The sequence below is a fragment of the Saccostrea echinata genome, unplaced genomic scaffold (assembly GCF_033153115.1).
Source record: "Saccostrea echinata isolate AGI-Se365-2 ecotype Australia unplaced genomic scaffold, CSIRO_AGI_Sech_v1 ptg000051l, whole genome shotgun sequence".
In the NCBI taxonomy this organism is placed as follows: Eukaryota; Metazoa; Mollusca; class Bivalvia; order Ostreida; family Ostreidae; genus Saccostrea; species Saccostrea echinata.
In genome coordinates, this window is record NW_026889800.1 from 8,565,048 (window position 1) to 8,579,819 (window position 14,772).

General features: G+C 36.3%; 1 protein-coding gene across 1 annotated transcript; it reads right to left on the minus strand.

Annotated features, from left to right (window-relative positions):
• Window positions 1-1,134: 1,134 nt before the first annotated feature.
• On the minus strand, window positions 1,135-10,124 carry LOC133203548 (neurogenic locus notch homolog protein 1-like). Its single transcript, XM_061339318.1, has 7 exons — window positions 9,967-10,124; window positions 9,760-9,883; window positions 9,240-9,418; window positions 7,106-7,224; window positions 1,982-5,692; window positions 1,647-1,794; window positions 1,135-1,210 (listed from the first exon to the last, which is right to left on the minus strand). The coding sequence occupies exons 1-7, from the start codon at window positions 10,122-10,124 to the stop codon at window positions 1,150-1,152; spliced, it is 4,500 nt and encodes a 1,499-aa protein (XP_061195302.1). The 3' UTR covers window positions 1,135-1,149.
• Between the last annotated feature and the right edge of the window lie 4,648 nt (window positions 10,125-14,772).

Here is a 14,772-nt window from a genome sequence, read left to right on the forward strand (position 1 = left end):
CCAGTTCACAGCAATGGGCCTATATTTCAGAGTTAGGCAGGAATTCAGAGAACATCATGTAGGTTTAGATAAGTTCTTCAGAAAGAAACAAATAAAGTTATCATTTTGCAAGTTCTATGGTCTATACAATAATATTGTCAGCAAATACAATCTATCATTAAGTTGAATTCTGACTGACATTTTTCATACCAATTGTTAGACAACTATTTATACACTGAATTGTCTACGGATTTTTCTTTACAAGGAGCATACTGAGGGTGTAACTAGTCGACAGGGGGTGCGTACTCCTCATAGCAGCTGATCACACCTCTGATGTTTTGGAGGTCCGTGTTTGCTCTACTCCCGATTTGTATTGTTTCATTCAGCTTTTGAGCTTGAATACTTTTCTTTATCTCCATATTTCATATAAATACTCAAAGAGTAAAATAAGCTGCAGCTTTTTCATGTACAATATTCCAAGAATGTGACATTAATCCTGTCCTTATTGAAGAGTTTTCTCTCCCCTGTCGTTTTTTTTTTAATTTTATCCCTTGCTTGGTATCATATCTGGACATCTTTCCCCATTGATTCCTGATGAGATAATGTGCATGTTTGTGTTGTCATTCAGAATCTGTGCTATTTCTATATCTGCATCCAACAGGAAGGTCTCAATATTGTTTTAGAAGCAGTTTGAATTGTGGTTCATGCCATTTCTCCTCCAACTGCTAGAGTGGTGCTTCAATATCCTCAACAGACTTATAAACACAGCCTACATCATTATAGAATCTCCTCGTCTGGCATGTCTATTGCATATAGCTTATTTTCCTTTTCCATGCCAAATAAAAAAAATGGCTGTATATTTTTGGTAGGTGCGTCATTTTCCCTTTAGGTTCTAACAATATAAATAATGATAAAAGTACAGGGATTAAAATTAAAATTTTCAGATGATTTACTTTTGTTAATAGATGATTGATTTTTCATAATTTACTCAAAAGCACTCAAAACAAAATGATGTGCACCATATTAATCTATTAAATGAAATCAATCATTCTCAAATGAATCATCAATCAATCAATCAGTTTAGTTCAATATATTTAATACAGCATAAAACAGGTAAATTTATACATTAAAGAACTAGTATAATTAAACTGAGTGGTCGCATAAACATCATCAGAAGTGGTCCTCTACCCCATTGCACCGATAGTTAAAATGTAGGTACAGTTTGCTAGTCCTGAAATTAAAAAGACCAAACTATCAAATTATTTATATTCCCTTATTATTTTTCGATACTGTTTTAAAACATACTGATAATTCATAATAAAATAATGTAAAGCTATAATAGAAAAATATAAAAACAAGGAAAAAAAACAAGCTCCAAAAGAGTCTCGGTGTCGATTGTTGTGACAAATTATGATAAAAAGAATGCGGGGAAGACCAAAATGGGGGGGGGGGTGCGGGGGGGGGGGGGGGCGCTGATCAACCCCCTGTTAAAGCCAAATAAGGAAAGCAGGATAAGTCAGAAAACATCAAATACTTTACTGGTATTTTGTGTAAATGATAATATTTAATTTGCTAAAGAAACTTTCAGTCTCAAAATTTTGCCTTGAAGTTAACGTCATAAAAATATCTTAAAGTTTTTACATCATAATTTAAAAATAGCAGATTACCCTTCTGATACCAATGATGTTGGTTGGAACAACGTTGGACTCGTTTGACAGAGCTTTTCGTCGACTAGTCGTTCAGCATTGACTATGTTTCTGTGTAATTCACTCTTGTCTATAGAATACTGCAATTCTAGGACACCATATTTCAACCCTATCAGAATAAACAATTGCATTTAAACTACAACAAACATTTTTAAGAAAGAAAAAAAATAAATAAAAATATCCGTGTAAAAACTCTTTTCATGAACTCAGTTGGATTATGATTTTCAACAGATTATGTTTTCAAAACACTTTTTAATCCCGAAATACTTCTGAAATAAACAAGATTTATAATTAACCTTTTGAAATGTATTCCCTCTTCTTCCTCCGCTCCCATAAACACAAATATCCACCATCTTGATTAAAACAGGTTGACCTTGCCGGACAAAGATTCATTTTGCATTCGTCTCTATCCTTTTCACATTGTGTCCCGATGTACCCGCCATGACATCGGCATTCATACTTAGTCTGATTCATTATACAAGTCCCATTATTTTGACATGGGTCTGAGAGGCACTGATTGAACACGTCGCATGTTTTATCTAAATAGCCCGGTAAGCAGGAACATGAAAAGGAATTTTTTTCACTCTGACAAGTCCCATTGTTGTGACAGGGTGAACTGAAACAGTTATTGTATTCTTCACAGTTGACTCCTTTCCATTCACCTGGACAAGTGCATGTGTAGGACGTATTCTTGTTGTTACAAATACCATCATTTCTGCATGGTAAATTTACACAGTGATTATATATTTCACAATCCCTACCCATCCAACCCTGTGGACAATCGCAAAAATATGTATCTAACAAATTCTGACAAACTCCAACTTTTTTACAAGGATGGTCAAAGCAAAAATTATAGAGCTCGCAACGTTCTCCATACCAGTCTTCGGAGCAAATGCAAATGAAGGAAGAGTTTCCATTATGACAAGTTCCATTATTTTCACAAACGTTTACTGCACAGTAGTCTTTTTCCTCACATAATATTCCTTTCCAACCAGATTTGCATTCACAGTAATATTCAATGCCCCTTTCAATGCATTTACCACTATGTTTACAAGGAGAGCTTTTGCAGGAGTGATATTCACAAGTAAAGGTACTTTTTTCATTGATGCAGATCTGAAGTGTCCCACATGGATCGTCTTTACAGAAATTGATTTCATTACACTGAGCTCCTGTCCAGTCTTGTGTGCATTTACAGACTGGCCCCCGCTCTGTATCAAGACATTTTCCCCCATTCAGACAATGAAAAATAGAGCAATCCTTACATTCAAATCCGTTTATTTTGTTAACACAGGTAGTGTTTCTTGGACAAGAAACATTGTTTTGACATTCATCTATGTCTTCTTCACAAAATTCTCCACTCCACCCTTTGGGACATGTACAATAAAATGACCCATATGTATTTGAACAAAATGCGCCATTTTTGCAGGGCGTTCTAGTCTTGCATTCGTTCACATCAATGTCACAATGTCGCCCAGTAAACCGATCGTCACATGTACAGAAGAATGTATCATCTACATCAAAACATGTTGCATTATTTTTACAAGGGTCAAGAGAACACGAATTGATGTGACTTTCACAATGACGACCTGTCCAGCTTGGTGCACACATACACTTATAATCTCCATACTTGTTGATACAAGTGCCATGAGACCCACATACAAAATACTGACACTCATTTATATCTTTGTCACACAGATCACCCTGGAAAAACGACGAACATAAGCATGTATAACCGTCAACAGCATCGACGCAGGTTGCATTGTTATGGCATGGATTCGATGCACATTCATTAATATCTACAGCACAATCAATGCCAATGAAGCCCTGCTCACATTTGCAAGTGAATCCGCCAACACTGTTTAAACAAGAACCTTGCCCATGGCAAGGATTTTTTTGCTGACATTCATCAACATCAACTGTACAAAATTCACCTTCCCATCCATTTACACATCTGCATGATGCAGTAGCATTAACAATTGATTCTATAGAAGAATTTGAATTTAATGGTGGAGTAAATAAATGGGCCACACATTTTCCACCATTTTCACATGACGTAGAGTTACACGGATTCACTACATCACAATCATCTCCAATCCAATCTGGATCACAGTCACAGGAATAAAGAGTATCCCTAGCGGCATGGCAACTTCCGTGAAGACACGTATTGTTTCTGCACGCATAAGCTTCACAGTTTTTACCCGTCCATTCTGGATGGCAGTTACAAACATAAGAATCTTCTAAGTTCTGGCAGGTTCCCATAGAACCACAAGGAGATTTATAGCAGTAATCTTTAATTGTACAATTTTCTCCTATCCAGCCCGCTGAACAGGAACATTTCACTTGCATATCAACTTGCAAACAATGACCATGTTGTCCACAAGGCTGAGAAGTAAAACACAGATTTTCCTTCTCACACAGCTGCCCTGTCCACACACTAGGACACGAACATGTAAATGTGTTAGCCTGATTGTGACATGTCCCATTATTAATGCATGAATTATTGTAACAATAGTCTGTGATTTCACAAAATCGACCATAAAATCCGTCTTTACAGGAGCAAGTGTAGTTGAACAAATTATTATTGCAAAGTGCACCATTCTGACAGGAAGTATTTGCACAATGATCTATCTCATCGCATGACGCACCTGTCCACCCAATGTAACAAGAACAGTTATATCCGATATCTTTGTCGTTACAAGTACCATGATCCCCACATGGATTTTTCAAGCAGTGGTCAATTCTATCACAGTTGCTTCCTACAACCCCATATGGGCATTCACACGAATATCCCATTATACTTTCCTTACAGACCCTTGGAGCAATACAAGACGATGATTTACAATACTGAGTTGATTCACACATTCTTCCCGAGAATCCAGGAATACATACACATAAAAAATCAGTACCACTGTTAAAACATGTTCCATGATTAGAACAAGATATATTGTGACAGTAATTATAAAACTGACATTCTGACCCAGTCCATCCAGCATCGCATTCACACAAGTAGTAGTTCTGCCCATTTGATGGGATTATTAACTTACGACAGATTCCATGTCCACTACATGTTTGATTAAAACAATGATCATACTCAGTGCAGTGTTGACCGTAAAAAGGAACAATACAAGAACAATTATACCCAGAATCACCATTACTACACAGTCCAGAATTTTGGCAGGGATTACTAGCACAATAATCACGTTTGTCACAAAGATCTCCCGTAAAGCCATATGAACAATGACAAGTATAGCCAGTGTTTGTATTTGAGCAGTTGTGTATACATGGATTACTATGACAATAATTATTCAGCTCACAGTTTTTACCAAGATACTGCGTCCTACACTGACAAGTGTAACCGTTTGGTCTGTTTAGACATTGTCCTCGGTTATTGCAGTTCTGTCCAAAACAGTAATCGTACGTGCTACAGTTCTGTCCCATAAAATGATCAGTGCATAAACAATTATATCCAAAAGCTGTATTAATACAAGATCCAGAATTTTTGCAGGGAAGCGTTGCACAGTAAGCAACTTTATTACAAAGTTCTCCCATGTAGCCTTTCGCACAATGACATATGTAATTTGTTCCAGATATCACACATGTAGCACCATTCTGACACTGATTATGAGCACACGAGTTTCTTATGGAACAGTCCGTACCGGTATATCCATTGTTGCACGTACACATGGTGTTGCTATGCTTAACATGACACTGTCCATGATTATTACACGTATCTCTGTGACATTGGTGAGCAGTCAACGATTCACAGTTTTTACCAGTTGTTCCGCTTCTACACTGACATGTGTAACTTCCGATCTTGTTGACACACTCTCCTCCATTACACGGCTCCAGAAGACATTCATCCTCATCCAGCTGACATTTCAGACCGTAAACAGAGGAGGGACATTTACAATGGAAACTACCAGCTGTGTTTGTACAGGTACCATGACCACAAAACCGTCGATTAGCACATTCGTTGATATCTTCATCACAATTATTTCCCTGCCATCCTACAATATATATAGTGATGCTTGACTTAACTGCATGTTATATGATCAATATTCTTCATTATACTCCCTTACTGTTTCAGGTTTTCCAGTTACTTTAATCAAATTACTAAACATTTTATTTGGTGCAGCATTTTCAGTTATCTAGATATTAGTGCTCAAAGATACTTTTGAAAAATAACTGTACATTATTTTGCTTGTTCTGGTGCCATTTCCCCAGATTTCATTTCAAGTTTTAAGTTTGGTGTATAAAATGGTAGCTTTTATTAGCCTTTATTTTCACAATTAGATTTTTCAATATATAATATTAATACTAATGTATGGATTTTTAATGACAATGGTAAGGCAATCTTCGATAAAATGATAATTCGGGATATAAAACATGAAAAATTAATTGTTTCAAATAGCCAGTTGAACAAAATTGATTTCTTAAGGACATAACAGTGTAGTTAAAAAGCATTGTTCACAAATCTATCTTCATATTTCTTGTAACAATTTCGATATATCCACGGTTAAAAGGGAATGTTATGGAAGTCAGTGCTTACATAGGACTTATTACCTAGTTCAATAAAAGAAATTAACATGAATTTGACCTATTATTTTTGATTTCTGGTGTTGAGTATAGAACGGAATAACATGGTTTTTGAAGTCTGACACGAATCTGATATTAACTAAAAATTCGGAGGAAATTGTTATGGAAGTTTATGGAACTTAATCGTTAAGAGAGTTAATTTTTAGCAATAAAAGTTGAAATTTTCTGCAAAGATGTAATTAAAGATTGTTTTAAGATTTTATCAAAAGTATAAAATATTTAGCTTTCAAATAAATAAAACTATTTTTACTGTAAATGAAAAAAAATCTATAATTACGGAAGTTAAATTCTGATTTTTGTTTGTTTGTTTTTAACGCCCCTCTCAAGAATTTTTCACTCATATGGAGACGCCACCACTTGCCGGTGGAGAGTTGCAAATTTTGACCTATACTCGGCACTCAGGGCCATTGAGCACTGAGGGTTCTTTTTCGTACCAGCACCTACTACGACACTGGACCTCGGTTTATACGGTCTCATCCGAAGGACCGGTCTCCACGTCCTTCAGTGGGATTCGAACCCGCGACGTAAGGATCAATTCCTTAATTACTCCTCGACTCTAGAGCAGACGCTCTAACCACCATGCATTAATGTCTAGTCATAGGGTTGAAACCGATCTTTAAATCATAAATATGATATTACAACGGTATAAATTTGTGAAGCAACATGATATATTTTTATCTAGTTTTTGTAGAATGACTGTAGCACAGTTCTAGCAATTGTAAGTTGGTTTTATAGTTATCCATTTTACAGGTATACCACTTTTTATAATGTATTGTTCTTTTTCATCGCAATTCACATGGACTAATTGAATGTTTTCAGCTTACCCATTTTACAGTAAGTATGACCGTTGACGACACACTTCTGTGGATTACCAGGACAATGAGCTGTACAGTCTGATCCATAGTAACCCTCAGAACAGTAGGCCTTGTAGGTTATCTGGATACTGAAATAAGAGTAATATGTAGGTAACTGTACAGTCTGAACCATAGTAACCCTTAGAACAGTAGGCCTTGTACGTTATCTGGATACTGAAATGAGAGTAATACGTAGCTAAACTGTACAGTCTGATCCATAGTAACCCTTAGAACAGTAGGCCTTGTACGTTATCTGGATACTGAAATGAGAGTAATACGTAGCTTAACTGTACAGTCTGATCCATAGTAACCCTTAGAACAGTACGCCTTGTACGTTATCTGGATACTGAAATGAGAGTAATACGTAGCTAAACTGTACAGTCTGAACCATAGTAACCCTTAGAACAGTACGCCTTGTACGTTATCTGGATACTGAAATGAGAGTAATACGTAGCTAACCTGTACAGTCTGATCCATAGTAACCCTTAGAACAGTAGGCCTTGTACGTTACCTGGATACTGAAATGAGAGTAATACGTAGCTAAACTGTACAGTCTGAACCATAGTAACCCTTAGAACAGTAGGCCTTGTACGTTATCTGGATACTGAAATGAGAGTAATACGTAGCTAAACTGTACAGTCTGATCCATAGTAACCCTTAGAACAGTAGGCCTTGTACGTTACCTGGATACTGAAATGAGAGTAATACGTAGCTAAACTGTACAGTCTGAACCATAGTAACCCTTAGAACAGTACGCCTTGTACGTTACCTGGATACTGAAATGAGAATAATACGTAGCTAAACTGTACAGTCTGAACCATAGTAACCCTTAGAACAGTACGCCTTGTACGTTATCTGGATACTGAAATGAGAGTATTACGTAGCTAAACTGTACAGTCTGATCCATAGTAACCCTCAGAACAGTAGGCCTTGTACGTTATCTGGATACTAAATTAGGAGTAATATGTAGCTAAACTGTACAGTCTGATCCATAGTAACCCTTAGAACAGTAGGCCTTGTACGTTACCTGGATACTGAAATGAGAGTAATACGTAGCTAAACTGTACAGTCTGAACCATAGTAACCCTTAGAACAGTACGCCTTGTACGTTACCTGGATACTGAAATGAGAATAATACGTAGCTAAACTGTACAGTCTGAACCATAGTAACCCTTAGAACAGTAGGCCTTGTACGTTATCTGGATACTGAAATGAGAGTAATACGTAGCTAAACTGTACAGTCTGATCCATAGTAACCCTTAGAACAGTAGGCCTTGTACGTTACCTGGATACTGAAATGAGAGTAATACGTAGCTAAACTGTACAGTCTGAACCATAGTAACCCTTAGAACAGTACGCCTTGTACGTTACCTGGATACTGAAATGAGAATAATACGTAGCTAAACTGTACAGTCTGAACCATAGTAACCCTTAGAACAGTACGCCTTGTACGTTATCTGGATACTGAAATGAGAGTATTACGTAGCTAAACTGTACAGTCTGATCCATAGTAACCCTCAGAACAGTAGGCCTTGTACGTTATCTGGATACTAAATTAGGAGTAATATGTAGCTAAACTGTACAGTCTGATCCATAGTAACCCTTAGAACAGTAGGCCTTGTACGTTACCTGGATACTGAAATGAGAGTAATACGTAGCTAAACTGTACAGTCTGAACCATAGTAACCCTTAGAACAGTACGCCTTGTACGTTACCTGGATACTGAAATGAGAATAATACGTAGCTAAACTGTACAGTCTGAACCATAGTAACCCTTAGAACAGTACGCCTTGTACGTTATCTGGATACTGAAATGAGAGTAATACGTAGCTAAACTGTACAGTCTGAACCATAGTAACCCTTAGAACAGTACGCCTTGTACGTTATCTGGATACTAAATTAGGAGTAATATGTAGCTTAACTGTACAGTCTGAACTAAAGTAACCCTCAGAACAGTAGGCCTTGTACGTTATCTGGATACTGAAATAGGAGTAATATGTAGCTTAACTTCTTCGACATTTTTGTTAAAGGAAAAAAGTGTTTTAAGTTAATGTACGATTGTGATGGTTGTTTATTCAGTTGGTTTGAATAAAGAACAACTTACAAAAAAGAATTTTTATCCGAGAAATAACTTGCCACCAAATTTTTTTGTCGCCAATGTTGTGAAAGTATGTTGTTTCCTATTTGAAGATTGTAATCGGCAAACTCTGTCTGGTAGATGAGTGGTGAGGAGGAGTGTTGTAAATCTACCACTCTCACGGATATCTTGTCCAGATATTTATTCTGAGTAAATAAGTTTGAAAATAGTTATAGGATCTACAAAACCGTTAAAAAATTAAAGAAATGTTTTATATAATATTCATACTGAGGGCATCTTTAAAATAATGCTTGCTTGCCCTCTCCCGACCAAGGATAAAAAATTGGGTAGGTAGGTAGGGAAAAAAACTTTAATAAAATAGTTATTTATGGGATTAGAAAATCTCGGAATGATTAAAAAAAATAATTGTTTCATGGGGGGTTAAAAAGTTTTGATCGGGCCGTCTTTAGTCAGTCGGTCTAGAGAGGGCAACAAAACTATATTCTAATGATGGCCTGACAAACAATTTGTATGAAAGTAGTTATACCCATGAATCAACTTCTAAAAACTGCGGGTTTGTTGTGTTCCCAACTTTAGAACCATAAAAGACGTCTTGTCGTCTCATGTTTAATGTTGTGGTAAAACTTGACGTACAGGAATGGTGATTGTTTCTGTGGCAAAGAAAAAATAGAATCCTTTACCTGCAAAATCAATGTTATTTAAATTTTAAGTTTTAAAGCCAAACATCACTTACTTAAGGCATATGGTGAGTACAGGATTACACAACTTGGTACAATGGGTACCCGTCACACCCTGACAACAGCCTCCCCCGTGAAGTTTATTACCTGGACTCTTTACTTCATCTATGTGCATGAAAAAAGTTATCCTCCCTACTGCCACCTTGAAAACCATGTTCAAAAATGTAATTGTGATTTGGAATATTTACAAGATTTTCACGAATGTGTAGAAAAACATTGTGACCAAATGGCTGTTCTGTATTAGATATAAGGTATCTACATATCCACATTAAAAGATGTCTAGTTAGTTAAAAATATCGTAGTTTTAGATATTCTAGTCCATGCTCACCTAATTCATTTATATCATTTTAAATAATTGTTATTGAGATTGGAAAATGAATGCATCACTGATATACAAGATTGATACTTGGAAATGTAAGATTGATTGATTGATTGTATGTTGTTTTTTCACTCATATAGAGACGTCACCATATACTGGTGAAGGGCTTCAAATTTTGATCAGGGCCATTGGGCAATGAGGGGTCTTTATCGTGAAAACGCCTTCCGTGACACGGGGCCTCGGTTTTTAAGGTCTCATCCGAAGGACCCGCAACTTTCACTTCAAAGTGCCGAGCGCATGGCGAAGGAAAAGTGGCTACCCATTTTTTATCGACTTTGGTCAGTCGCGGCCGAGATTCGAACTCACTACCTTCCGATCACGAAGCGAAATCTCTACCAACTGAGCTAACGTGAACGGTTAGGGAAATGTAAGAGAAGTTTGGTCTATGGAACCAAAATGATCACTCTATTAAACATTTCTTTGTTTTAGGTCAATGACTGTCGCACTTTGCTTTCTTGGAATATATGGAGATAACGAACAGTATTCAAGCTCAAACGTCTATTAAACATTACAAGATAGGTGCAGAGCAAACATGGACCTCCAAAACATCAGAGGTGGGATCAGGTGCCATGGAGGAGTGAGCATCCCCTGCCGACCAGTCACACCCGCCGTGTGCTCCTTGTCGTGATCGGGAAATAACGGAAAAAATCCGTCGACAATTCAAAAGTGGTCGAAATACGTTATAAAATAATTGTTTGTTAAAATGTAATGAATTACTTTTAGCAATTTCACGAATTATTACGTACCTTAATTATAAGTATCCATAGCATCAACAACAAAATGTGCTTTTCTTTAGCCATAGTAGAGTCGATATCACATTTAATGGATCATTGATAGGCAATTTAATCTATGTAAATGATAAATTCTTATGTTTATTTTGAATAAACCCTATTAGATAAAATGAAAAAAAGGTGAAGATAACGAACAGTGTTAAAACTAACTAATTCAGTAGAGAATACAAGTGAAACAGACAGAAACACGCACGATTGAAGACGCCGGTTTTAGGATATTTTGCTTGGGAAAGGTAGGCATTCCCTGTCCACCAACCAGCCCTCTGAATAATAAAAATATACAGCAGATTTGTGTAAAAGGGAACTTTTTGTATCTACGTGTTGTTGGCATCTATAGTTTGTTTATGAACATGAAGTGTCTGACCAGACTGACATCAGAGATCTACTATAAGCTCTTACTCCCGAGTTAATCCAATTTATTTCCTGAAAAGATAATCTTTAAATAATAAAGTATTAAATCCTTTACTAAGTGAAATATAACAGTATGTTTATTGTATGCGTTGTTTACAAAAATCGCTAATTTTCTTCGTTAATTCTGTGGTATCTTTTTAAATAGTGGGGATAAATTTTCAAGGACAAACCAAATTTCGTGGGGCGTAATTTCAGGTTGAGGCTATCTGGTACCGCTTGCAGGGTGGCTGGCAGGAGTTATCTCTCCATAAGTGCGTACGAGTTATCTCGCATTACAACGGTGATATCCATGAATTTATACCCTTATTAAAAGTTCCACATCGATCGTTCTCTAGAAAGGTTAATGTTTATTTAATATGTAAAACGTAATAATTAAGAAAAATAAAGGGAGATAGACAATTAAAGTCCTCTAATTGTTGATTTGGGAGCATATAGTGCATTCGAACGGGGGGGGGGGGGGCGAAGGGGTATCGTCACAATAATTTTAACATTATATAATATTTACTTGAAAAGAGTCTTACGGAGCCCTCTCTCTTTCTCTCTCTCTCTCCACAAAAAATGTATGATGAAGTTTATTTTTTAAATTATATAATTTTATATATACATGTATGTATATATATATATATATATATATATATATATATATATATATATATATATATATATATATATATATATATATATATATATATATATATATATATATATATATATATAATTTTATGTACATATTTATTTTTATTTATTTATTTATTTTTGTAAATACACACCTTTTGTTTATCACTCGAGACTGTGATGTTTTCAGTTACCTTTTGTTGTTATTCTTTTCTTTTGACAAATGTTTACTCGCTTTGTCATTCTCGCAGACATATGGCACGATAACCGAACGTATTTCTTCTTGAAATTGAAACCTTTAGCCTATAAATCAAAGTACAAAAAATTAGGAAATTTTAAATCCCCCTCCATGTATCAGCGAATGCCGGTGTGCAAAGACTCTTCATAGACCTTTTATTATTTACTTATTTACAATTTAATCAAGGGTCGAAAGGAAGTGTTTTTTAATGTCTCCAAGTTCTCTCTCTTTCTCTTTCTCTCTCTCTCTCTGACGGTGGTGAACCCCTGCCTCAATCCGTGCTTGCTGTGTTCTACATTTAGTCTAATTTTCAGACACTCTTAGCTTTCTAGTCATCATATTCTAATTCACCGAAAATTTTTCTGTTTTTTAAAAATATATTTCATTTCATATTTTCACAGTGAACATAACAATTCCATGATAACCTTGTACAATTTACTAATAATGATAGCGTTTATAATATAGGTCCAACTAGTATTTCAAAACTATCCCTAAAATAAAATTCGGCATCTATATGTATGCCCCCCCCCCCATGAAAAAAACTAAAATTCTTAAACCAGTATTTAATAGTGATATTTATTTTCTTTAATGTGTAATATGAATAAAGGAATGTTTTAACGCCGAGAATCAACTTTTAATATTCTAAACATGTGTATAAAAGTTAAGACATACTAAAGTCACCTCTACCGACCGCCTAAGTTTTGATAAGGTTGTCATATCTAAGCACGCTTTTAGTTACGGTATTAAATCAAACACTATACATTTAGCATCGTGTTAGACTTAAGTACCCTTTATGTTACGATCCCAAGAAAATGAAACATGCCCACCTCTAACAGGTACTACATTATGTATCAAGTTATGATACTTCCTACCTTTAACAGGTACCAGAGTTCAAAGTGACCTACCTCTAACAGGTACCAAATTTCAAAGCTACCTACCGCTAACAGGTACCAGATTTTAAAGCTACCTACCTCTATTAGGTACCATATTTTAAAGTTACTTACCTCTAACAGGTACCAGATTTTAAAGCTAACTACCTCTAACAGGTACCAGATTTCAAAGCTACCTACCTCTAACAGGTACCAGATTTTAAAGCTATCTTCCTCTAACAGGTTTGTTTGTTTGCTTGTATGTTGTTTAACGTCCCTCTCGAGAATTTTTCACTCATATGGAGACGCCACCACTTGCCGGTGGAGAGCTGCAAATTTTGTCCTATACTCGGCACTTACGACCATTGAGCAGTGAGGGATCTTTTTCGTGCCAGCACCTACTGCGACACGGGACCTCGGTTTATACGGTCTCATCCGAAGGACCGGTCTCCACGTCTCACAGTGGGATTCGAACCCGCGACGTAAGGATCAACTCCTTACTCCGCGACTCTAGAGGAGACGCTCTAACCACTGCGCCACGCGGGCGACCTCTAACAGGTACCCGAATTCAAAACTACCTACCTCTAACAGGTACCAGATTTTAAAGCTACCTACCTCTATAAGGTACCAGATTTTAAAATTACCTACCTCTAACAGGTACCAGATTTCAAAGCTACCTACCTCTAACAGGTACCCGAGTTTAACTTTCAATTTTTGTTTCAATTCCTGTAATTCAGGTGCTTCATTATAGTCTAAGAGGAATGTAAAAAAAAATTTCAAAGCATCTGAAAGATTTCGAAGATTAAAGTCTTTAATTTGCTAAAACCCACTGAGGTTTTGGAACACCCCCCCGGTCAGGACACTACCCTGGACCCACTTAGGAATCGGGTTTCCCCCCTACCCGAACCATTACCTCACTAAAAATTTGTGCCTAGTTACGGCCTTGATCTTATTGCTTAATATAGTCATACCAACAGTTTGACTGTTTGATGTTCAGGAGTATGATTTTAAAGATTGTATTACTTTTTATTGTTTTGACCCCACCTCTTAGGCCCCAGGGAGAACAAACCATGAATTATTAAAGTTTTGTTTTCCTTTGCCCTAGATGTTCTATGCCAAAATTGCAATACATTCAGCCATTCATGAGAAGAAGCAGCATGAAAATGTTAAAATTTTTGACCGATGCAAGACAGAAGGTGACGGACATACAACAAATGATGACTCAGGGGACCCAATGAACTAATAAAATCTTTGATTCACAAAGTAATGGATTGTTGGCATATAAATAAGATATAAATCCTTCTTGCTATTCTTCCAATTAAGCTTTTTCGTACAAATTTTCTGTATATTCCCATGAAAATGTTGCTCCCCTCTCTTCCACCCATCCTACACAAAGGGGTGATGATAATGCGCAATAATGCCAATTATGTTACCCCTACTGATCTTGAGAATATTGAAGATTTTTCAATTTTATTTTCGTGTAAAAGGACAGGTTTCCA